The sequence below is a fragment of the Ictidomys tridecemlineatus genome, chromosome 5 (assembly GCF_052094955.1).
Source record: "Ictidomys tridecemlineatus isolate mIctTri1 chromosome 5, mIctTri1.hap1, whole genome shotgun sequence".
Lineage (NCBI taxonomy): Eukaryota > Metazoa > Chordata > Mammalia > Rodentia > Sciuridae > Ictidomys > Ictidomys tridecemlineatus.
The window spans coordinates 175928051-175953797 of NC_135481.1; the positions used below are offsets into that span (position 1 = coordinate 175928051).

The following is a 25747-nucleotide window of genomic DNA, read 5'->3' on the forward strand; positions in this document are numbered from 1 at the left end:
GGCTCTGGTGACTGGGGGAGCAGGCAGCAGGCTGGCAATGCCACAGGACTGATGCCCTCCACTAGCCCTCTCCAGTGCCTGACGGGAGGGAGTCGGTGTAGACAGGCCCAGCTCCCTCCTCCCGGGTGGGACCCTACACTGGATACTCTGGCTCATCCAGTTGCCCCCAGTGGAACCGCGCTGGTAAGGCTCCCTCCCTCCCCTTCTCTCTCATCCTCCCACTGCCCGACCAGCGTTTTCTGTCTCCTAAGCCACTGTCCCCTACTGCCATGTCAATCCGTGACCAGGGTCTGTGTCTGAGGAACACAAATTAGGCCCAGTGGACGACAGACACCAAGGGTTGGTAAAGGTATGGGGAAATGGCGGGAGAGAGAGCAGGACAGTGGCCATCCTGCAGGTTCCTGTCACTCGTGGCAAAACAAGTCTTTGCAAAATTCTCACCTGAGTCCCTCAGGGTTTGCGTGTGAGAATGTCCCCGTGGCATCATTTACAGTAGTTAGACATGGTGTGCAGCCTGGGTGTCAGTGATCTAGAAAATGAAGAAAAAAATGGGGAGGGTGTAAACAAGGACTCCATGGCGGTCCCATCCACAGCTGGCTACATATCAGCAACTGTGACGAGTGAGAAGAACAAGTTGAGTAAGTGCCACTCAAGTAAACTGAACACACATTCACAATATTGCCTATTTTTAAAAGGGCCTATATGCACATACACACATATATAATCTATCTGTGTATATAGTCAAACTCATTTACGGAACTCATAAAAGGTCTTGTCTTTCTTTTTCATGGTTCTGCCAGCTCAGGGGACATTTGGCATGTATGGATACATCTTTGGTTGTCACAAATGGGGAAAGGGGTGCTACTGGCTCCTGGTGCGCACAGCCCAGGAGAGCTATTAAACATCCCACTACGCTCAGGATGGTCCACGATAATGAATTATGCAGCCAAATGTCCACGGAGCTGAGTCTGAGAAGCCCTGCAGACCAGCCTCCGGAGCAGAGCCCAGCACCGAATGGACGCATCTTAAGTGCATGAAGGAGAGACCATGGTGACCTGGATGGGCCGACAGCAGTGGAAACACAGAGACAGATGCGGGAGGACTCCTGTAGGCTTTGGAGGTGTGTTCCACGGGTGACACAGCCCTTATCTTCCCGGGAGCTGGGCACATCTAATCCACTTGGGGATCCCGTCACCTGCAGTCAAGCCCTCTCTCCCCAGTCAATTTGGGAAGTCCTTGAGTTGTCCTGAACCTTGGCCAGGAGGACCCCAGGAGGTCCCTGTGGGCAGGACTTTGCATGGTATTTGAATAGCGCTGGGAGGGGGGAGGGGCTGCTAACCACACAGTGGGGGAGGGGCCAGGTGAGAAGGGAGAAATTGGAATTCGAGAAACAGAACAGAAAATTTGGGAGTGGGGCAGACTCCTCTAACAGTGAGGAGGCGGTAGAGTAAGAGAGGCCAGGAATCCTTCAACAGGAAAGGTCAGAGTCCCTACAGCTGGGCCAGGTTGAGATTTTGGGGGTGGTGAGGATTAGAATCCTGGAGATTCAATAAATCTCTTGGGGCAGAAGGAATTGGAGAATCATCCAGGAGCAATTAGAGTCCCCAGGTCAGTAACCTGGGCTGGGGAGGAAGGCCTGTAATCCCAGCAGCTGGGGGTGGGGGTGGGGGGCTGCGGGCAGGAGGATGGTGAGTTCAAAGCCAGCCTCAGCGATTTAGCCAGCCACTGAGCAATCTATGGAGACCCTGTCTAACAAAAAAAAAAAAACAACAAAAAACAAACAAAAAAAAAGCTGGAGATGTTGCTTAGTTGTTAAGCGTCCCTGGGTTCAATGCCCATGCCCCCCACCTCACCCCCCAAAAAAGTCCTCGAGGTTAGGGTTATAAATCTTGAGAACAGGGTTAGTTTGGGGGGCTTTTGTTTGGTTGGTTGGTGTTTTGTGTTGTTTTCAGACCAGGGATTGCAACAGTCTCTCCTACACCCACAGTCCTTTTGTTTTATTTGTTGGATTATTTTTTAGACAAGGCCTTGCTAAATCGCCCAGACTGGCCTCAAATTTGAGATCCTCCTGCTTCAGCCTCTCCAGTGGTAGCGATTTCAGGTGTGTGCCAGGGCACTGGACTTAGTTAGAATCCTTTGAAGACAGGGGCTAGGATTCTTGGTTGGCTGGATTAGAATCTTTGGGGAAAGGGGCAGTTAAAAATCCTTCAGATGTAGATGTGAAAGCAAAAAAATCCTTTGGGGGGGGCAGGATTAGGATCTTGGGAGGAGGAGACCGGGTCCTGGGGTTCTTGGACCAGCGGGTTAGAAATCACTGGAGGCTGGGTTAGAATTCTTTGGACTCAGGTTTGGAAAATCCGGGGGAAGGGAATATATAAAAGGGGAAGCGTTGGAAACTGGGAAAGAGGAGGGTGGGAGTTGGGTTCGGGGGTCTGTGGCGCTTAGGGTCCCCCAGGGACGGGGTTAACGTCCTTGGGGGCAGTTAGAAGTCTCCGATGGGTGGGGTTCTTAAAAAGATCACTGGAGGTGCGATGAGGACACTGGGAGCAGGAGAAGGCTTAGGAACCCTGGGGAACTGGTTGTGATCCCTGGGCTGGGTTAATCTTAGAGGGTGGTGGCAGGACACTTTGGGGGCGGGGTTTGCATCGCTCAGGGCGCGGCTTAGGCTTCCAGATGGCCTGCGGGCGCCACCGGGTTCTTGGTTCCAGCCCGGGGGCGCAGAGTAGGTTTAGAGGCGAGTGGGACCGGACAGTCCAGAGCTGGGAGAGCCCAAGAGAACCCGCGAGGCCGAAGCCGCCGCCCCCGGAGTGGCCCCAGCCTCTTGCTCTCCACCGTCAGCTCATCTTCTTCTGGGCTCGGGTGCCCCGGGCCCCGGGAGCTGCCGAGCTGGGGGGGCGCTCGAGCTGCGAGGATCCGGGCTGCCCGCGAGAAGAAGAGCGGGCGCCCAGGTGAGTGCTGCGACCGACCGGGGCTGGGGGCCACTTGGACCGTGAGCTCCGCTGGCTCTTGGCTGGGCGCGGGGAGCCTGGGGTTGCGGGCTAGGCTCTCGATGGGTGCAGCTGGGGGCAGTGAGGGGAGAAGGGAACGTCAGGGGAGCGGCCGAGAGGTCTCGGGAGGAGGGGTCGCCGGCCAGTGTCGGTGACCAGGTGAGGGTGGAAGGCCGCCGCCTAGCTGCGAACCTGGGATCGTCAGAGAAGCGGGAAGTTTGGACTGTGGAGTGACTTTTTGCTGGAGCTGCTATTTCTCTGGACCGTCCAGGTTCCCCTTCTGCAAAAGAAAAAGAAAAAGAGAAGCCCCGAGGGGAAGGCCCTGACGGTTCCCAGGGGGGGTGGGTTACGCTGGGTTGGCAGCCAGCGTGGGCACTGGGGCAGCTGGGCACAGGCGTGGCGTGAGAGACACACCCAGGCGGCGCTGCAGCTGGATCTCCAAGCTCAGTCCTCCTCCTCACCCGTACTCGGTGCCACCGGCTCCGACCCCCAGCAGGCCTCTAGGTCAAGGCCCACAACCTGCCTCCACGATCAACTCTGTGAGACCTTGGGCAAGTCACTCTCCTCCTCTCTAAATTCCAGTTTCCTCGCCTGTAAAATGGGCTATTTTGTCTTCCTTTCAAGGCAGCTCGAGTATCTGCGAGGTGATGGATGGGAGACAGTGTAGTGGGCAGGGCGGCGGGACTCCGGAGCAAATTGTCTATTGGACCCTGGGCAAGGTATTTGCATTTTCTGTGCCTCAGTTTCCATAACCATCTGGTGGGGATGGTCATAATCATACAAGCCTGAGTATCCTTTATCTGAAAATCCAGAAGTGTTTTTTGGATTTCAGATATTTCCAGATTTTTGACTATTTGCAAATACGGGATGAGATACCCTGGGGGAGGAGGAGGCCCAAGTCTACAAGTGAAATTCATGTATGTTTCATGAACACATAGCCTGAAGGGAACTGGTACAATATTTTGAGTGCACCCAGGTTTTGATGGTGATCGGGTCTCCTGAGGCCATTTGTGGAATTCTCCATTTATGGTGTCGGGTCAGTGCTCAAAAAGTTTCAGATTTTGGATTGGGAATGCTCCTTCCTGAGGTCACTGTGAAGACTAGATTAAGTACTGAAGGAAAAGCTCTCCGAGCACGGTGTTTAGTGTGGGGGGGGTATTGTCACATGGATTGCTCATAGGTCTGGCCCAATGGTTCTCAAACTTGGGTCCTCATTCATCATAATGCTGGGGTTGTGGCTCAGTGGTAGAGCGCTTGCCTAGCACAGGTGAGGCACTGGGTTCAATTCTCAGCACCATATATAAGTGAATAAATAAAATAACTGTCCAACTAAAAAAATATATTTAAAAAAAAACCCTCAATGCCAGCCCTGACACGAGAGATTCTGATTCAGAAGATATGGTCCAAGACACTGAGAATTTTCATTTGCAGGGGATGCTGATGCTGCCCAGGGACCCCACTTTCAGAACCACTTGGCTGGCACAGAAGGACCACAGTAGAGATGTTACCTTATTTCATGTTTTTTTTTTTTTTTTCCCTTCCTTCTCCTTTTTTGGAGGGAGTGTGGGCAGGGGTGTGGTTGCATGGTGTTAAAACACAGAAAAGCAAAGGGGGGTGATACAGTAACTACCCCAGGAATCCATCACCCAGAATTAACAGATGTCAGCATCTTGTCCTGTATACTTTGTATTTTTAAAAAATAAAATCACTAAACATACAATTTAAGCCCCCACCCTGCGTCCCTCAGTCCTGTTTCCATCCCCGGAGGCAACCAGTGCTGTGGATTGCAGTCCTTCTGGTTTTCGCTTTAAGATTTATTGCACCTGTAGGAACACAGAAGAATGCCTAGAGTTGTTTCTGTTTTGGAGACCTACAGCAGCGCTCCTTAATCCACAAGGGATGCATTCCAAGACCCTCAGTAGATGCCTGGAACGGTGGATAACACTGAATCCTACAGATTCATTAATTTACGACTTCTCTTGGGCAGATCTGAATTGCCAGCATCTGTATTCTGCTGCTTTGGGGCCATTTAAGTAAAATAAGAGTTACTTGACAGGTATCCCGGTGCGTGATTGTAATTCCAGTGACACGGGAGGCTGAGGCAGGAGGATCACAAGCTCTAGGCCAGTCTCAGAAACTTAGATCCTCAGCAATTTAGCAAGACCCTGTCTCAAAATTTAAAAATCTTTAGAAAGGGGGCTGGAGATGTAGTTCAATGGTAAAGTGTCCCTGGGTTTACTCTTAAGTACAAAAAAAAAAAAAAGTTACTTCAACACAAGTACTGTGGCACCATCACAGTTGATCTGACAATAATCAAAACCAAAGAAGCGGGCTGGGGATACAGCTCAGTTGGTAGAGTGCTTGCCTTGCATGCACAAGCCCCTGGGTTCGATCAAAAAAAAAAAAAAAAAAAAACTAGAGAAGCCAGGCTCAAGGTGCACACCTATAATCCCATTGGCTCAGGAGCCTGAAGCAGGAGGATTGCAGATTTGAAGCCAGCCTCAGCAATTTACCAAAGTTGTAGGCAACCTAGTGAGACCCCTTCTCAAAATAAAAATATAAAAAATGTTAGGGATGTGGCTTAGGGGTAAAGCACCCCTGGGTTCAATACCTGGTACAAAAAAAAAAAAAACACGAAATGACTAATGGGTGGGTAGTATATGTAGCAGGAATACACTGGACAAAGGAATTGAATCATTCACTTTCCCTCATGGATGCAGGGAGGTAGGTAGTGTAGATTTCATCATGCTATTCAAAAGTGAACACCATTTGAAAGTTAAGAATTGTTTATTTCTAGCCAGGCCTGGTGGCACACGCTTGTAATCCCAGCGGCTCAGAAGGCTGAGATAGGAGGACCATGAGTTCAAAGCCAGCCTCAATGGCAAGGTGCTTAGCAACTCAGTGAGACCCTGTCTCTAAATGAAATACCAAATAGGGCTGGGGGTGTGGCTCAGTGGTTGAGTGCCCCTGGGTTCAATTCTTGGTACCAAAAAAAGAATTGTTTATTTCTAGAATTTTTCCATTTAATATTTTCAGATTGTTGTTGGTGCAGGTAACTGAAACTGTAGAGAACTAAATTGTGGGTAAGGGGGAACTATTGAACGTAAGTACTATAAACTGTGAGAGTCTGCAGTTTCCTTTTCTTTCCCCTTGATTGGTCATTAAATTGTCAGGGTCTCTCCAGGATGGGAAACAGAAGTCCAGTTCGTTTCTTCTAACTGCCTGGTGCCATCAGAGGACCTTCCTGCATTTTTTCTCCTTCCCTGTTGATGGACATGGGGTGGTCCCAGTGCTCACTAAAACAACATCGCTGAGGTCTTTGGGGATGGATGGCTTTGGGCACGTAGGTAGGTGTCTCCTGAGGAAAACACTGAGAGCTGGCAGACTACTCTCAGAAGGGCACTCTGTCTCCATACCCTTTATGAGAGGAGTGCTTAGCCCTGGGTGGGCCGCCCAGGGAGACTGGTGCAGAGAAGAGAGAAGAACCCAGCTGTGCTGACCTCGCCTCTCTCTCTAGACCAAGGCCATTCTCCAAGACCCCAGGCTTCTGCCCCAGGAGTCCCATTCACCTGGCTTCCTGTGCACAGTGCTTAGCAGGTACTTAGTGAAAGTAAGAATCTTTTAATTACAAACATTTTAGTATTTTTTATATATTCTTCTGTGCACCTTTTATTTAACATAATTGGCATAGTGTTGCATATACAATTTTCATTCCATTAGTGTTTTATTGTAAATAGTGTTATATTGTAAATATTTCCCCACATCATTAAAATGTCCTTGAATTTTTAACAGCCATATACCATTCTGTTTGATGCAGCATGATTTATTTCTAGACAAGTGCTCTTATGGAGTTTGCAATTTAAAAAAAAAATTAAATTGAGCTGATGTGCACATAGCTTTATAAAATCAACTTTTTTGGGGAAGTGGGTATCGGGGATTGAACTCAGGGGCGCTAGGCCATTGAGCCACATTCCCCAGTCCTGTTTTGTATTTTATTTAGAGACAGGGTCTCATGGAGTTGCTTAGCATCTCACTTTTGCTGAGGCTGGCTTGAACTCAAGATCCTCCAGCCTCAGTCCCTTGAGCCACTGGGATTACAGGATGCACCACCACACCAGGCAAAATTTTGAAGTAAACAATTGAGTGGCATCTATGACATTCACGCTGTTGTGCATCCACCATCTCCAGGTAGTTTCAAAACATCTTTAACACTCCAAAGGTGGTTGATCCCATTAAGTTGCTGTTCCCATTCCTGGGCCCACCATTCCCTGGCAACCACCACCACCGATTTGCATTTTGTCTCTGGATTAAATTATTCTTCCAGATATTTCATATAAATATAATCATACAATATGTGGCCTTTTGTATCTGGCTTTTTTTTTTTTCCTTTTGGTACTGGGGATTGAACCCAGGAGCACTTAACCACGGAACCACATCCCCCACCCTTTTTATTTTTTATTTTGAGATAGGGTCTCTCTAAGTTGCTGAGGGCCTTGCTAAATTGCTGAGGCTGGCCTGGAACTTGCAATCCTCCTGCCTCAGACTCCCACATCACTGGGATTACAGGTGTGCACCAGTGTCTGGCTTCTTTGATTTAGGATCGTGTTTTCGAGGTTCATTTACATGCTAACGAGTCTTGGTACTTCCTTCCACTTAGGGGTGACTCATTGTATGGATAGACCGCAGTCTGTTTCTCCTGATGTCTGTTTCTCCTGATGTCTGCTCACGAGGTTTCAGTTGTTTCCACCTTTGGGCTACGGTGCCTTGGTGGTCCTGAATTGGCTTAAGTGCCTCTTTTCAGTTTCTTGGGTTTATACCTGGCATGGAATTGCTAGGTCATATAATCATTCTATGTTTTAACTTTCTGAGGAATTGCCAAACTGTTTCCCCTCACCTTAGGTTCCTCCCAGCAATGTACAGGGGCTCCAGTTTCCCCCATATTCTCACTATAATATAACTATTATGATTTTTCTTGCATCCTAGTGGGTGTGGAATGCATAATGTCTTCCCCCTGTGCTGCGGATTGAACCCATGGCCTCATGCACGTTGGGCAGATGCTCTACCACTGAGCGACAGGCCCAGCCCCCAAAGCATGAGTCTTACTCTATCCCTCGCAGACTGCATTCTGGGGTCCTTGCCCAGAGGGTGAGGAGAAGGGAGTTGGCATTGGGGGACTGGCCAGGACGCGGCTGCTAACTCTCCTAGCCGTTGGAGTTTTCAAGCCTGGCTCTCCAGATATAAGGTGAGGCTTCCCTTTTTATAGAAAAGGAATATAAAGCCCAGAGAGGGGAAGTTGCTTTTTCTTTTTTTTTTTTTTTTTGAGAAAAAAAGAAAAAAGCTTTATTGTTTGCTAGCAAAGGAGAAGCACTGGCAAAGAAGTTGCTTTTTCAAAGTCCAATAGCAAGTTGGTGGTACAATCTCTCTCGGTCTCCATCTTTCTAAACAAATCCCCACAGCATTTTGGTCCCCAACCCACTTCTCCAGGCCGGGAGTGTAGTTGGTAATGATGTAGGAAACCCTCGCTCAAGGACGAAATGTGCCTTTGCCCTTGGCCAGTGGCTGGGGCCACATATGCTGCACCCCTGCTTGGCACTGCATCCTCTGGATGGCACTGCCCTGGGACTTTTATGCCTAGTGCTCCCCTAAAGTCACCTCCCTGCACTCCCAGCATCCCCCTTGGACCCAGGAGATATAGATGCCACCGAGAGCACAGAGTCTCGCCCTCCTCTCCGCCAGAGAAACGAAGGACAATAGACAGAGCACAGCAAACCGACCTGAATTTGAGTGCCTGCTCGGTCTCAGACAAGCTGTGGTGCAATGGGCAGATTTCTTCACTCTCCAAGTCTCAGTTTCCTCATCTGGAACATGGGAATAAGATGGATTGCTTCATACAGTTGTTCGATACAATTCCCATTATACTAACACATCCACGAAACAACAGTCACACTTCAGAATCAAATATGGGTATATGGGTCTTAATTTGCGTTTCCCCAGAAGCAGACCCCAGACAAGGTTCCAAATTTGAATAGTTTATCTGGGAACCAATTCCAGAAACCATGGCAGCAGAGTGGGAAAGAGGAGGTAGAAAGAAAGGTGAGTTATCAGGCCAGTCATACTGTGGGTACTGGGAACCAGTGCCGAGCACGCTCGAAGTGAAGGAAATGGGACATTTGTGCCCCTGCCCCTGTCGGCCATTGGCCAAAGGCTGCTCCCCGGGCATGAAGATTCTCTAGCACTTCTCTAGTTTGCCAAGTCTGTGGGCAGAGCAAGTACCCATAGCTGCAGAGAAACCTCTCGGGCAGAGACATAGATGCTGGCAATTGGAGGCCAGCCAGAATGTCCCACAGTGGTTGCCAGGTTGATGGACAGGGCACCAACAGCACCTGCTTCCGTATACATGTGTGTAAACGCAGAGGCCAGGCGTTGGCACAAGCCACAGGGGAAGGGGAGGAGAGGTGGTCTTGGAGGATGCATAGAAGCAGTGATCCAAGGGGACCTTAGGTGTATCTGTAAAGTTTAAAAGTTTAACAAAAAGAATGAACATTCATACGATTTACCAGGTGATGAAAGATTTTTTTTTTTTTTTGATTGAACTCAGGGGCACTCGACCACTGAGCCCCATCCCCACCCTGTTTTGTATTTTATTTAGAGACAGGGTCTCACTCAGTTGCTTAGCGCCTCACCCTTGCTGAGGCTGGCTTTGAACTCATGATTCTCTTGTTTCAGCCTCCTGAGCCGCTGGGATTACAGGTGTGGGCCACTGCACCACGCCTGAAAGGTCATTTTTGAATCAAAAATTACGCACTCCAAAATATAAGAGAAACTGAGGCCTGGAACTCTCAAAACAAACAAACAAACAAACAAAAACTGAAAAAGCAACAGAACTTGTTACTGTGGCTGTGAGGACCCCCTTGGTGGGGGTTGTGGGGGAGGGGCAGCTGAACTTGGAGCAGCCAGGCGGGAGGAGTGAAAAGTCGCCCCTAGGTCAGCAGGCCACTGAGACCTCTCTGAGGGGGACACTCCCCTCCAGGCCCTAAGCAGGAATGAGCAAACACAGATTACCCTTCCTGCTTAAACCACGCTCATAATTTTCAGGTAGATGGGAAATCTGGGGCATCCGGGAAGCTATTCAACAGGAGTTTCACTGAGCACATACTGTGTCCCAGTTTTATGTGCGGAGGAGCAGCACTGAAGAGAGCAGGGTCCTCGCCGTGCCTTCATTCTGGGGGGCGACGTGCGTCATGAGGTCCACGGGCGGGCTATTGTTCAAGTCTGTGGCGAAGCAGCTCCACAGGAGTAAATGTGCAGGCAATTTGTTAGCAGAGACGCCTGTGGGGAGAAACCAGGAGGGACCAGAGGATCCCTGAGATGGCCAGGCGGGTCTGACCCCTAACCAAGGAGGAGAGAAGCGGGTTCCCTGTGCAGTCCTAAGGAAGGAAGTCTCCAGGGCCTGTGTCTCATCTGGCACTGACTGGGAGCAGCCCATGGGCCCGAGAGGCCTTCAAAGCACAGCGCTGGGGCTGTCGACCCACTGAGCTCTCTGCCGCCTTGGGGTCGCCCCGGGAAGAGGTGGTCACAGCCTTGAAGACTGTGGGACCTATGAGGTTGGGGCAAGGGTTTTTGTTTTAGCCAGTGCCATGGGGGAGGGCCCCTCTGAGAAGCCAAGATCTTTGAAGAGACCCAGATGAAGTGCAGGAGGCTTTTTGGGTGAAGAACATTCCAGAAAGCAGCAGGTTGCCATGACCCCGAGAGGGAAGCGCGGTTGGTGAGTTGACACAGCGAGCAGAGTGGGGTGGACGGGGAGAGATGGAGAGGCCTGGTACCCAGCAGGAGGCGGGTCTGCAGGTGAGGGAAGCTCAGGCCCAGAGGTCTCCCCACCTGGACGGGGCGGGGCTTTCATGGAGTGGGAAGGGAGCCTGGGAGGCCTGGAGCAGAAGAGGCCGGGCCCGACTCAAGTGTTGAGAGGCCGGCTTCTTTGGAAGAGGCAGAATGAGAATCCAAAGCGGGCCCTGACTTCAGATCTCATCCTCGATTTCCCAAAGTGCCTCGCCCCTGCCCACCTTAGAAATAAAATGATTCCAGGGAGGCCCACGGTGGCCCTGGGACTCTGGGCTTCAGCAAGCGGCCCAAGGCCAAGGGCACCGTGGAGCATGCTAGGAATTCAGTATGTGGTTCCAGCAGGTGGGTGGAACACGGGCCTCTCAGAAGCCAACACTCTGGCCCCACCAAGTGAATGACCACAACCACGAATCCTTCTGTGAGTTGCTCTGTCCCTTGCCTTGGTGTGACCCGGGGCCCAACACCAGCCCTTGTCTAGGGTGGCTTCTCCACCCGTGGGATGAAGACAGTGACCTCCCAAGTCCCTTCCCATCTGCCAATCAAGCTCTCGAGTTCTTTCAGAGAGGGGCACAGATGAGAGGTCAGGGGTGGCCCCCGAGTGTCCATTAGGGACACAGTCACTTGGGGACAAGGATGGCTCATTTGGGAGACAGGAGAATCTGAGAAATAGGAGCCCCAGGGGCTGCACCTTGAAGCTCAAGGAATTGGTCCCTGTTTGGGGAAGATGTCCCTCCCTGCCCCCATGACCGCACTGTTCCGAGAAAAGGAAGTTCCCCATCTGTCACCTTCCTGAGCTTTCTGTTTGGGTTTCTCATTGTCCTCTTCCCTCATGGCCTGCCGCCTCTGGGCTGACCCCAGTGAATGGGGAATGGCAGCAGAGCCGAGGACCCGTGCCACCTGTCACCGACCAGCAGGGAGACCCTCTTGCTCAGCAGCAGGGAGACCTTTTCCTGTCTGAGATCTGGGTTCGCAGTTCTGCTCTTCTGACTTCAGTCACATGCGGTGAAGCCTGTGGAGAGCAGAACACCATCCATCCACGCCACCAAGGAATATGGAGGGCCTATTACCGGCCAGGTGCTTTGTAGGCCTGACTTCGTCAGTTCCGTGGGGTCCCTGTTCCACCCATGCTCGCCCACTCTAAGGGTCTAGTATCATCTTAGTTTCTCTTCTATCAAAACTGCTAACAGAGAAGTCTTTCCATCAGTCCTTTACACTTGAGTGTGAATTGCAATTCCTTGTCAGAATGTCCTCTTTCCTGGACAGTATTCTTTGGTGTTGAAGGAAACAAAGAATCCAACTCAAACTGGCTCAAGCAGAAGAGGGAGGTCATTAGAAAGTCCACGAGGTATCAGCTTCAAGCAGAGCTAGGTCTAAGCTTGGGAATCTGGGTTTATCTATTTTTTTCTATTTAGCTGCTACTCGCCTGTTTTCTAGCCAAAAGCCACAGGCTGACGCTTCTTGACCAGGATTCAGTCATGTGCCCATTTCTGCTTCTATGGCATCAGCTCTGACTGGCCAGAGCAGTCATGGCCTCTAGCAGACTACTGCAGGGGTCGAGGGAGACAGGGAGGAAGGAAGGGAGAGCAGAGACCGTGCAGGAAAGAACTGCAGCCGTCTCTTTTGGAGAACTACCTGTCCATCTTCTTGGGCCCCATTAGGAGAAACTGAGGCCCAGAGAAAAATTGAGACTTGTCTAAGGTCGCCCAGTGAGCTTTTGACAGAGAAGGGACATCTCTGGGGCTTCACACCTGCAGCCTTTGCAGACCTCTGCTGTGCACAGACACTCCCAGAAAGCCATCTCCGGTCCACTCCGGGGGTGCCCAGGTGGTCCCTGGCCTTTCCTCCCTGGGCTCAGCTCTGAGTGTGGGAGAGGCCTCCCACCCTGCGTGGTGACCGTGGGAAGCAGCCAGGGCAAGCAGGCTGACTCTTTCATTTCCCTTCCACACAGGGCCTGCGGAAACTGAGGGACAGGAGCAGGTTTTGGGTTCCAGGGTGGGCAGTGGCCTGAGGAAGCGTCTGAGCCAGGCGTCCATGGTTCTGGGCTAGTGTGGGGCCAGGGACTACTTCTGCTCTGAGAGCTTGGTCAGGAACCACACGGGGAAAGACTCGTGTGCATGGGGAGGTTTTAAAGGTTTCTCACCACCCTTGTCGCACAGAACCTCAGGCCAAGCCTGAGGAACAAATGCCTCCTTTCTTTTTAAAAATGAGGCTCCGGAGAAGAAGTGGTGGGACCAAGGTCTCTCAGTCAGTTGGCGGCAGAACCATAATCCACACCTGGTTCAGCCTCCATTCCACTATCTTGATGGGTATCCAATTTTATCATGCAAAAAGAATTTGCCGCAGCACCATACATCTTCTAGGCTTCGCTCCTGGTTGGTTTAATCTAGCATGTAACCCAGGAATAGGCAAGAATCAGTGAAGACTATTTGAGTGCATGTGGCAGAAACTTGAATCAAATGGGTTTAGGCAAAAATGAGAATTTAATTTGCTCATGAAGAAGAAAAATCCTGGGGTTTATAACCTTCAGGTATAGCTGTGTCCAGGTGCTCAAGCTTACCATCAGGAATCACTGTCTCTGTCCCTCAGTTCTGTTGTCCTCTGTAGTTGTTTCACTTTAAAGCAACTTCTCTCTTCATGATATCAAGATGATTCCCAAGAGCCCCAAGTTCCTGCATCATGATTTACAAAGACTGCCTTTTTCCTAATTTTTCAGCAACATGCCCAGGGAAGACTCTGAATGCCTCCGTAAGGATCACAAATTTGTCTGTAGATCAACAGGGGATACAGGGTTCTCTGTTCCTAAAGGCCAGAGTGGGGTTAGTCCCGCCACATCTCCTATCCTGAGAAGGAGAAGGTTGTTTTCCCAGAGGAAAATCCAGGCACTATTAGGAGAGGGATGAATGCCAAATTCACCTTTAATCCCAGCAGCTTGGGAAGCCTCCGAGGCAGGAGGATCACAGGTTTGGAGCCAGCCTCAGCAACTTAGTGAGGCCCTGTCTCTAAATAAAATATAAAAAGGGCTGGGGATGTGGCTCAGTGGTTAGGTGCCCCTGGGTTCAATCCCCAGTGCGAATGATGAGGACGCAGAGCCAAAGATGCTCACTAGGCCGACGTTCCCAACCAGAATGTGCACATAGGTCACCGGGGACTGAGGGGGACACTCTGTTTGGGAGGTGTGGCCTGAGCTCCGCGTTTCCAATCTCCCTCGGGAGGTTGACACTGCTGGTCTCACATGGCCACACCCCGGTGCCTGGCTCTATGACATTTCTAAGCTCAATTGAAGCCCCTCTGTCACAGGGCACCCTGCCAGAGGTCCTGAGCTGCGTGAACCTCGTCCATCATCCTGTCCCCACCCCGCCCCTTCCATGGTTCCCAGGCCCCCCTGAATGTCAGTGACATATGTTGGGGAAATCCTCGTCAGCAAGTATTAGACTCTGCTGCCAACTCACAGTGGGAGAGCGTGTCCGTCTCCCTTTTAATGGCCTTTATGTGAGCATGACACGATAAATGTTCTTTGGAATTTAGTGCTCAAAAGATATCTGCTCTGCTAAGTTCCTGCGCTTCCAGGATCTTAAGGTGATGATATAGAGATTTCCATTTTTTTTCTTCTTGGCTACTAAGGAACTCTGAGATAAGTGTAGGATTCCGGTTCAATGATTGTTCCTTTGAGTCCTTTTTTTTTTTTCCTTCCTTTAATACCAGGGATTGAACCCAGGGGCACTTAACCAATGAGCCCCATCCCCAGCCCTACTTTGCATTTTATTTAGAGACAGTAGAGACAGGGTCTCACTGAATTGCTTGGAACCTCGATTTTGCAGAGGCTGGTTTTGAATTCGAGATCCTCCTGTCTCAGCCTCCCTAGCTGCTGGGATTACAGGCGTGAGCCACCATGTTGGTTTCCTTTGAGTCTTGAATTGCTCTGTATATTGGTTAATATTTTAAGCTTTTTCAAATCCCTTTTGGAAGTTTTTTTTTTTTTTTTTTTTTGCACATTCTTGACTTTCCCCAGATCTTTATCTATTCAAAACCTCCCTGTTCTTCAAAACCTCAGATTGTTTTTTTTCTATTAACATGCTAATATACACATATATTCATGTTAGCAAAGAGTTTATATTATATGTTTTGCAGATTGTATTTATCACCTAATAAGTAGATTAACAACTTTGGCCATGTGCATGAGTATACTAACAGCATGCATATCTTTGCCACTCCCTATTATAGTGTCTATTATAGGCCCCCCTTCTGTACTGGGGCTTGAACCCAGAGCCTCGTGCATGCTGGGCCAGTGCTCTACCACTGAGCTACATCTCCAGTACCCACCCTTTTTTATTGTGGTAAAAAAACATATAATATAAAATTTATCATCTAAACCATTTTAAAGGTACCTTCCGTGGCAGTAAGTGGATTCACGTCGTTGTACAAGCATCGCCATCATCCACCCCCGCAAGTTTTCATCTCATCTCATCCCTCTCCCGCTGCCCCAGGCCTGGCCCCCGGTGACCATCATTCTATTTTCTGTCTCTGCTAACAGCTTCTTCACACGTGGCTTTGGAGTGTAGCGCCGTGTATCCACCCTTTTCTTCCCAACAGAAATCACATCCTGGCAGGGGACTGGGGTCGTGGCTCAGTGGTGAAGCGCTCGCCTAGCACACGTGAGGCACTGGGTTTGATCCTCAGCACTGCATAAGTATTTTTTTAAATGAGCAGATATTATATTTTAAAAAAGAAAGAAAGAAATCACATCCTGACACTTTTACTATCCATTGCAAAGGGCACGGTGCTCTGGGCGTGTACTGGTTCCCTGTGTGCCAGTGCCAGGCGGGAGCTGAGCTCAGCATCAGGGACCCAGATGAGAGGAAGGTCAGCCCTGACTGTGCAGCAATGATGGGAATGGCCCGTACCTGCACCGCCTCGGACCTGAGCCGACCATGGTGACAGAGCACCTAAAAAGTACCGATGCGTAACTGAATGTAACACTCACACTAGGATTTAAAGACCGTACAAAACTGGGCCTGGTCGTGCATGCCTGTAATCCCTGTGGCTCAGGAGGCTGAGGCAGGAGGATGGTGAGTTTGAGGCCAGCCTCAGAAACTTTGTGAGACCCTGTCTCAAAAACAAAGAATAATAAGAGCTGGCTCCGTGGTAGAGTGCCTCTGGGTTCAATCCCTATTTACCCCCCACCCCCCAAAAAAAACACTTTGTGCAAAAGAAGAATGTGGGTCAGTGTGATAGGCCTGTAATTGCAGCTACTCAGGAGGCTGAAGCAGGAGGATTGCTTGAGCCTGGTGGTTCAAGGCCAGCCTGGACAACATAGTGAGACCCACAGCAACATAAAATATCTCGTTGATAATTTTTAAATTTATTGCATGCTAATGAATTTTAGACATTGTGTAAAATAAATACATTTTTAGATGAACTAACTTGTTTCTTTTTACTTTTAAAAATATGGCTGTAGCTCAGTGGGACAGCACTTGCCTAGCAAGTGTGAGGCGCTGGGTTCAACCCCCAATGTGGCGAAAAATAAAGAGAGAATAAAAAATGTAAAAGCCAGGTACAGTGGCGCACGTCTGTAATCCTACCTTGGGAGATGGAGGCAGGAGGTTCCCAAGTTCAAGGTCAGCCTGGGCCACTTAGCGAGACCCTGTTTCAAAATAAAAAGGGCTGGGATGTATCTCATGGTAGAGTATCCTGGGGTTCAATCCCCAGTGCCACAAAAATTAATACATGAATAAATACATACCTACATACAGAAACGGCTGTGGAAAGCACTGAATCATAAACGAGACTCACGCTACTTTTCTGGGGGACGTGGTAATGGACGTTTCTGATGCCCACCGCACACCAGGCAGTGGACGTGTTTCTCCTGGTTCGGGGGACGGTCACATTTTACACAGATCTGTCTCCTGGCATTATATCACTTTTTTACAAAAATCAGCCCGATGTGCCTCAGCCCTTCGGAGTCTCTGCTTCGAGCTCCCGCAAAGCCACGGTGGGTGGCTGCCAGCAGACGGGGTCGTGGTGAGCAAGCGTCTCTAGTGCCACCGTGCATGGGGACTTTCCAAGGTTTCTCAATTCAGTGCTCCCCAGCCCCTGAGCCCCGAAACCACCATCCTTCTCCGAGTTGGCCTTGGTGTGAATGAAAACAAGGCCTTCAGAGAGACCCATCCCTCAGGACCCTGTGGCCATCATGACTATGTAAATCTGTACCCTAAAATGACATGGGTTAAGCTTTCGTTATGTGTGGGTTGGACTCTTGATGTCACAGAGGCAGATCAGTGGGCGCTCAGAGACGGGGAGGAGCCGCCCCACGTCACACAGCAGTGCTCTTCCCAGAATCCCCTTTTGTCGAGTAAAACAGATGAAATAAATGTGATATAATTTTATGCCGTGATAAACCACACAAGAATGTTATTTCATCTCCCAGGACTGCAGTGCCTATTTGTCACAAATCAAACAGAGAGGTTGGTTTCCGTTCTAAGGGCACTTGGGTACCTTATAAAATGGTGATTAATTGGGATAATTTTTCAAATTAGTGATCCAGCATTCCGGGAATCAGAATGTGTTCCTTTTTGATTCACCAAACGAAGCCAAAACTGCTCATGTCTCTTAAGTGGTAAACCGTTCCCACTTCCCACCAGACAAATCCTGGGAAATAAAGAGGGATCTTTCCTTTTTATTTGTTTATTTTTTACAGTGATTTTCCTCGGTGTGGACATTCAGATATTTTTCTTTCTTAAGCTACAAACATGTGTTTTTAAATTTTTTTTTTTCTGGTACCAGGGATTGAACCCAGGGGGACTCCATCACTGAGCCCCATCCCCAGCCCTATTTTGGATTTTATTTAGAGACAGGGTCTCACTGAGTTGATTGGTCCCTCAACGTTGCTGAGGCTGGCTTTGAACTTGCGATCCTCCTGCCTCAGCCTCCTGAGCCACTGGGATTACAGGCCTGCACCACCGCGCCCAGCACCCGTGTTTACTTTAACAAGATATAGACAACCGAGTTCTAGCCGCTTTACAAGAAATTGCCGTTTTGCAGAGATGGGGAAAGCAGAGCTTCCTCTTATGGTTCTCCTGGGCTGGCTTCCCAGCAGAGACGCGCACCCATTTTGAGAAAAAAATAATGAAATGCCCCTCTGCTGTTACAGTAAGTTTTGAATCCAGTCAGGCAAATGTGTTTTCTTTTAAGCATCCTTAAATTAACACAGCAGCAAAGGTCTGTGAGCTCTCCTTCTTTTTAAAAATTTTTGACTTGTTCTTTTTAGTTATACATGACAGTGAAATGTCTTTGGACGTAGCATACACACATGGAGTGTAACTTCCCATTCTGGTGGTTGTACTTGCTGTGGAGTTGCCCTGGTCATGTGTTCATTTATGACCCTGGGAACGTTAGGTCTGGTTCATTCCACTGTCTTTCCTACTCCCATCCCCCCTCCCTTCCCTTCACTCCCCTTTGTCTAATCCTGTGGACTTCTTACCCGCCCCCGCCAGTGTGTTAGCATTCGCATCCCAGAGAACATTGGACCTTTGGTTTTGGGGGATTCGTTTATTTCACTTAACATAGTCTCCAGCTCCATCCATTGACCAGCAAATGCCATAATTTCATTCTTCTTGAAGGCTGAGTGATATTCCATTGTGTACATGTACCACATTTTCTTTATCCATTCATCTGTTGAAGGGGCTGTAGGTTAGTTCCATAGCTTAGCTGTTTTGAATTGAGCTGCTATAAACACCTGATGTGGCTGTGTCACTGTAGTATGCTGTTTTTAAGTCTTTTGGATATAGACCGAGGAGTGGGGAGACTGAGTCAAATGAGGGTTCCGTTCCAGGTTTCCTGAGGAATCTCCAAACTGCTTTCCAAAGTAGTTGCACCAACTTGCAGTCCCACCAGCAGTGTGAGAGTGAACCTTTCCCCCACATCCTCGCCAATATTTGTTCTTGCTTGTATTCTTGATAATTGCCATCCTAATTGGAGTGAGATGAAATCTCTGTAGTTTTACTTTGTGGTTTTAATTTGCATTTCTGTAATTGCTATTGATGTTGAACATTTTTTAAATGTATTTGTTGACTGATCATATTTCTTCTTCTGTGAAGTGTCTGTTTGGTTCCTTTGCCGTTTTTTGATTGGGATATTTGTTTTAGGGGGGTTAAGTTTTTTGAATTCTTTATATCCTGGAGATTAATGCTGTACCTGAGGTGCAGGGGGCAAAGATTTTCTGTGAGCTCTACTTCTAAAACATTCCCTAAATCCTTCCACTTCCTACCCCTTTTAAAGCCACCATCTGCACCACGCTGCCATCATCTCGGGGCTGGTCGACCACCACAGTCTTCGACGGGGCTCCCTCCAGTCCATACTTCACCCAGCAATTAGTGGGAAGATTTGAAGCAAAAATTGTACCCCAGGGTTGTCCTGCCAGAAACCTGCCATCATTTCCGACCTTCCTTTGAATAAAATCCAAACTCCTCATGGCCACCCGAAGATGTGGCAGCCTTGTCACAGAGCCTCCTTTCCCCTGCCCTGGAGCTGTAGCTGCACTGACCTGCTTTCACAGCCGCCTTCTTCCAAACACATTCCAGCCTCAGGGCCTTTGCACTTGCTTGCTATTCTCTCTGCCTGGCACACTATTCCCTAAGAGTGTCATATGACTAGCTCCTGGGTCATTCCGACCCCAGGTCCAATATCACCTCCTAAGAGGGGCCTTCCCTGACCACACTGTCTACAGGACCCTGTCCAGTTGTTCCCTCTGACATGCTCTCTTTTTACTTCTCATTCCACCAACTAAATATGGTGTTATCTTCACTGTTGACTTGTTTATTAACTGTGTCTCCTGTTCTTCAGTTGAGTTCCATAAGAATGTGGATTTGCCCGATTTGTTTAGGGCTTAGAAAAGTACTCAGTAAATGTTTATTGAGTAAATGAATGAATGAAAAATTAAGTCAGAGAGAGAGAGAGAGGAGCCAGGGAGGGAGAAGGCAGGAGGGAGGGTCCTAAACCAAATATAGAATGACACAGGGATATGATGCCTTGGTTACTGCTTAGCTGGATCATTGGAGCCACGTTATGTGACCTCACCTTCGTGACTTATTGCACAATAATGGTCCAGTTTTACTTGACTCTAGTCCCTCAGCCCAAGGCTGCTGTTTCTCTGTCCGTGTGTCTTCGTGTCCTTCCCACCCCCTGCCAGCAGGTTTTATTGTTATTCCCATTTTGCTGGCGAAGACTGGCTTGGGTGACAGGAGAGTGACAGGTGGGTGTGAGTGAAGCCAGGTGCCGAGGGTTAGCTTGGGCGTTCTGACCAGGGGCCGCAGCGCCCGCCACCCACTGCCCGCCCCGCTGCCCGCACGGTGGTGTTCCCATTGTCCCCCTGACTTATTCTCTGAGTCAACTCCACAGCCCGCTGGTACTGGACCAGGTCAGGCAGCACCAGCAGACTCCCCTGCTGGGCTCTGGACAACCCGGGCTCCCTTCTGCCTGCAGGATGGGGTGCGTGAAGTCCAAGTTCCTCCGGAATAGAGGCAAGGCCTCCAAGTCTGAGTCCAGCACCAACCTGCAGAGCCCTGGGTACATGCCAGATCCCACGACCCCGATCAAGTTGGTGAGTAGGGGCGGGGCCTGCCGGGCCCCCGACTGCATCTCTTCCCCAGGCTGTGCAGGGTGTGGTGGGGACGGGGTGGCACTGCCTAGCCATCGGCGGTGCCCATGCTCTCCAGAATACCTCTCCGGATACTTCCCAGGCAAGGACGTCCTTCCCTGTCCTACAGAGCACCTTGCCCACCAGCGTGACTCCAACAACCAGCCGAGGCGCACCAGCCTGGAGGCTGCAAAGCAGTGACCCCCACCAGACCAGTCCTAGAGCAGCGGTGGTGGCGGCGGTCACGGTAGCATCTGTGTCATGCAAGAATACAGTAGCAGTCGTAGTACACCTGGTGGTGGGCGTGCGACAGCAGCCGCAGCAGCAGCCACAGCAGCAGGCACAACAGTGAATAAGAGGCGCAGCCAAGCTAGCAGGGGGTGCCCACTCCCTGCTGTCCAGTCTCCGGTGGACCAGGCTGTCCTGTGCGCTTTACAGAATTAACGCGCTGAGTTCTCACAACAGGCCTGCTGTAGGTGGCCATCGGTACCTGCCCATGTACAGCTGGGCGCAGAGATCAGCCAGCTCGCCTGGGGCCTCCCCTAGGGGTGGGCGGGACTGGTCTGCACCGAGTAGGCTCCTAGGTGAAGCCATGCTAAGGAAGGGGATGCTCATCATGGTGGTGACAGTGCGGTTGATGGACAGCGGTGGCAGCCATACTAGTGGTGACCGCGATGGTGGTGAAAAGGGTCACTAGAGTCGTAGCAGTGGTGAGACACTGACGCTGTGATGGCAGTGGCTGGGCTCGCGGCAGGGGTAATGATCTAATTGTTCCTGTTCGTTGAGCACCTGCCAGGGCCTGGGCGCTCAGGTAAGCGGCCTCCATGTCACGATTCTTCACGGAAAGCCCGGAGACAGCAGTTAGGCCGCGTCACAGCCAGGGTGACCAAGGCTCAAAGAAGTTCAATGGCTCCAGAGGGCCAAGCAGCAGGGAAACGTTCAGACCTGGGGTTCTCTCCGCTCAGTGCCCCTCCATCTGTCCTCAGCTGAGGTTGGCTGGGGACTCGGCAGCAGCTGGAAGCCCAGCTAGGTGGGGGGCCTTCCTGGGTGGCCCCCCTGGGAGTTCTTCTTCACATTGAGCGGAGGCCTGTTACCCCATAACCCTTACTTCTTTGGTGGGGGGTGGGGGGAGGCGGGGGGGGTTACCAGGGATTAAAATCAGGGGCACTTGACCACTGAGCCACATCCCCAGCCCTTTTTTGTATTTTATTTAGAGAAGGGTCTCACTGAGTTGCTTAGCGCCTCACTAAGTTGCTGAGGCTGGCTTTGAACTCGTGATCCTCCTGCCTCAGCCTCCTGAGCTGCTGGGATTACAGGTGTGCACCACCACACCCAGCTCCCATTAACCCTTACTTCTTCTTTTTTTTTTTATTTTAATATTTTTTTAGTTGTAGACGGACACAATATCTTTATTTTTATGTGATGCTGAGGATAGAACCCAGGCTTCATGCATGTGAGGCAAGGGCTCTACCACTGAGCCCCAGCCCCAGCCCAACCCTTACTTCTTGATCCCAAACCTCCCCGTTAGCCTTTGCCCCTGGACAGCCCATAGAGATTGAAAACAACCAAATCCCTCAGGACACGAGTTCCTGGCCTCTCCCCATCCTGCTGCCCTTCCTCAGCAAGATGCCTCCAACAGGACTAATTCTAGAAAAGGGAGACTGATGGAAGTCTCCCCTCTCTTTGACCTTTGACCTCTGTTAACACAGCCTGAGATGATATGAGCTTCTGATGCTAGTGATGCCCTGAGCGGACCGCAGGTCACAAACCCGAAGGCACCCACCCCCGGGTCTGCTCCTCTTCTAACCTGTGTGGCCCTGGGCCATTTCTGGGCTGAAGGCTTCCAATTCCCAGGTTCTCAGAGACCCTCTGAGTTGTCACCAGCAAAAAGCAAAGGGTTTCTCCCGCCAGCGTCTGGTTGTCCTCTCTGAACATCAGATTTAAGGACTGTAGTTATCAGCGGTTCCTTGTTCCTCCGCTACAGGGGACCGTGTGGGTTCCCAGGTCAAACCAGTTTGGGACACACAGGGAGAAACGGGCCCTTCCCTGCAGGTCTGGGGAATGTTGGTAATGAACTTTGTGAATCTCCACCCTCCTCAAAATCGTGTCTTCCACAGTGTTCCCTAATTTCTTCAAGCGAATGTTTAATGACACATGTGACAGACAAATATACTCTCCTTGAAAACAGAGAATCACAGATGACAGCTAGAGCTGCAGCACTCACTGTCCCATGCTCCCCCCCACCCCGCTTGAAATGCCCCAGCCCCCAGAGGGATCCGCGGTCGTCAGTGTGGAGTGGACCCTTGCAAAACTTTTAGCATAAATTTATACTCACACGTCTAGTGTGAGGCCATGGAAAATATTGAGGATATGTATTGTACTTATCATTCTGTAGAACTAGCTTTTTTTAAATCCAGTGATGTGTCTCTGAGGTCAAGTTATATAGTCATGAGTCTTGACCTTCCTCTTCTAAGAGATGTTTAGAGCACTACCATCTGAGTGGCAGATCCCCTTTGAACGGACACTTAGATTTTTTTTCACATACATAATGGAGTCTTTTGTTCATGGGAAATATTAGTGGACCTACAATTTCTTCAAACATTGGAAAACACTGATCTGGACCAACTCCCTCATGTACACGGAGAGGAAGTGTCAATCCAAGTATGTCCAAAGCAGAGGCCCTAAACTCAAAAAACCTGATTCTTTGTGTTGACTCTGCCTCTGATGTGCTGTGTGGTCTTGGGCATGTTCTCTGACCTCTCTGGGCCTCCTCCCATAACACATAGGACTTAGGATAGGATGGGTATCCATTTTTCCCCCCTGTGGAGCTGGGGATGGAACCCAGGGCCGTACCCCTGAGCTACACCCAGCCTCTTTAAAACACACAACTTTCATGGCTTCTTGCACATTCTCAGATTCATTTTCCTCTCTCTCTTCTTCCTTCCAGGGGCCTAACTACAATGGCAACCCCCCAGGGTTTGTGGAGGGTGAGTATCTGGCAACCGGGGTCAGTGGAGTGGGGTGCTATGGAGAGGGTTAGGTCAAGTTCTCAGTCCAGTTTGAGTCAAAAATCCCAGAGGGTCAAAAACATCCTGGAACACCCCTGAAGCGCCCTGAGACTCTGGCCCAGGCCCTGGCGCTCCTGTCACACTGTCCAGGGACACGAGCAAAACACTGTTCCCTCTCCACCCCTGAACCGTGCCGCGTGGCAGGAGCCTCACCTTCCCGTGCCTCTCCCTCCAGCAGGCTCTGAGGACACTGTTGTGGTCGCCCTGTACGATTACGAGGCCATCCACCGTGAAGACCTCAGCTTCCAGAAGGGGGACCAGATGGTGGTCCTGGAGGAGTGAGTGCCACCCCGTGCCCAGCTCGCCCACCTCAGTACTGCATTCCACCCTTGTCTTCAGGGAAGGCCCGATAGGCTGGCTCAGGAGTAGACGGCTGTGGTCCCAACAGAGGAGACAGAAGGGGTGGCTGTCACCCCGATGGGGGCCACTATAAAGGGGACCTAGCAATGGCGCAGCCCAGGCAGAGGGGAGCAGGCAGAGGTCTCCGAGTTCCCAGGCTCCATCCCCTTCAGCTGTGGGGAGAGCACCAGCCAGTGCTGGGCCGACGGGGGAGCAGGGCTTGCTCAGCCACACCCTCTGGGCCCAGCAGAGCCCCTGTGAGTCCCCATGGGCACCAGGCCCTGCCTTGGGCCAGCTACAGGGCCAGTGAGGGCGAGCAGGGCAAAGACCCAGTCCACGGGTCAGGGACAGGCTTGAGCCTCGCGCTCAGTGGGGACTGAGTCCATATCGTGTCGTGTTGCTCAGGACAATCTTGGCTCAGCCCTCTTCACCCTATTGACCTCCTGGGGCTGGGGGGGACTCTCTAGGCCAAGTTGGGGTGACCTGAAAGGACTGGAGAAAGGTCCCTCTGCTCCCTGACTCCCCCGTCTTTCTTGTCCCTCAGGGCTGGGGAGTGGTGGAGGGCGCGATCTCTGGCCACCAGGAAAGAGGGCTACATCCCAAGCAACTATGTGGCCCGCGTGAATTCCCTGGAGACGGAGGAGTAAGTATCCCATTTCTTGCTTCCAGAAGGAAGTGCGATTGCCTCAGGCCCTTTGCACATACTGTCTCCTGTTGGCACGCTCTCCCCAAGCTCCTGGCTGGGCTGGCTTCTCACCCTTCAGATCTCAGGGAGGCTTTCGCTGGCCACCCATCTAAGGCGGGTCCGCTCTGCAACTCTCACTCATGTGAGCCTCTTTTATCCCCCACAGAACACCTCCTGCTAACAGAAAACTGATCTTGTTTCTTTGGTTATTCACCTGTGCATTGTGCACCTTCCCTGCAAGGATAAGCGCTGGAACTTGTGCTCTCGACTTAGACTGCTTGGATTTGAACACCCCCTCTACAATTTCCAAGTTTTGAGATCCCAGACAAGTTGGCCGCCCCTCTGTTTTTTAATTTCCTCGTCTATAAAATCAGAATAAGAAAGGTGATAATTCCATAGAGTTGCTAGGTGGATAAGAAGAGCTCAATGAATACTAGCTATCTTTCTCCCCAGGTGATAACAGAGGAAACAGTGGCCCAGAGAAGGAAAACAACTGGCTTAAAGTCACACAGGGTTTGTGGCAGAGCCAAGGCCACCTGACATCTGTTCTGAGGCTTTTTTTTTTTTTGGTACCGGGGATTGAACCAGGGTGCCTAACCACTGAGCCACCTTCTCAGTCCTATTTTGCATTTTATTTAGAGACAGGGTCTCCCTGAGTTGCTTAGGGCCTTGCTAAATCGCTGGGGCTGGCTTTGAACTCACTATCCTCCTCCCTCAGCCTCCCAAGTTGCTGGGATGACAGGCGTGCACCACTGTGCCCGGCTTTTCCTATCATCCCTGTGAGGGTGGGGATGGATTCAACTGGGGCTACTTGAACTTTTCTACCCAATATTCCAAATATTCAGGAAGAATGAAGAAAAGTTCCTAGGGTATGATCCCAATTATAAAACTCTTTTCAATCTCAGGTTCAAGCCTAGGAATTCATACCGACTTTATTTTCAGGATTCGCAGAGGAAGATTGACAGGAAAGCTAGGAAGGTTCAAGCCCTCACTCCACAGACCCCAGGGCCCTGAGAGGGAGCCTCCCGGGGTCACCTGTGCTTGTGAAATTGCAAAATTAAGATGCTTGTCCACAGCTGGCTAGGACAGTTGTCCCTGTTTGGGTCTTCCTATCCATCTCCCTGTCTTTCCGACTGAGTGGCCCTGGAAAGACCATTTTGCATTGGTAACACCGCTTCATTTTTTTGAAGTCCCTCCC

The 25747-nt window shown here is 50.4% G+C and overlaps 1 protein-coding gene across 3 annotated transcripts in view; it reads left to right on the forward strand.

The window, feature by feature from the left end:
- Window positions 1-2639: 2639 nt before the first annotated feature.
- Window positions 2640-25747, forward strand: part of Hck (HCK proto-oncogene, Src family tyrosine kinase) — a 40713-nt gene continuing 17605 nt past the window's right edge. Inside the window, exons 1-5 of one of the 3 annotated variants that reach the window (XM_040274949.2) lie at window positions 2640-2948; window positions 20304-20421; window positions 23405-23444; window positions 23701-23803; window positions 24409-24507. In XM_040274949.2, coding sequence (XP_040130883.2) covers window positions 2674-2948; window positions 20304-20421; window positions 23405-23444; window positions 23701-23803; window positions 24409-24507 — 635 coding nt within the window. In that variant the 5' untranslated portion in view covers window positions 2640-2673. The remainder of the gene's footprint in view (window positions 2949-20303; window positions 20422-23404; window positions 23445-23700; window positions 23804-24408; window positions 24508-25747) is intronic. The other 2 variants (XM_040274948.2, XM_013356469.3) reach the window with 2 other exon arrangements.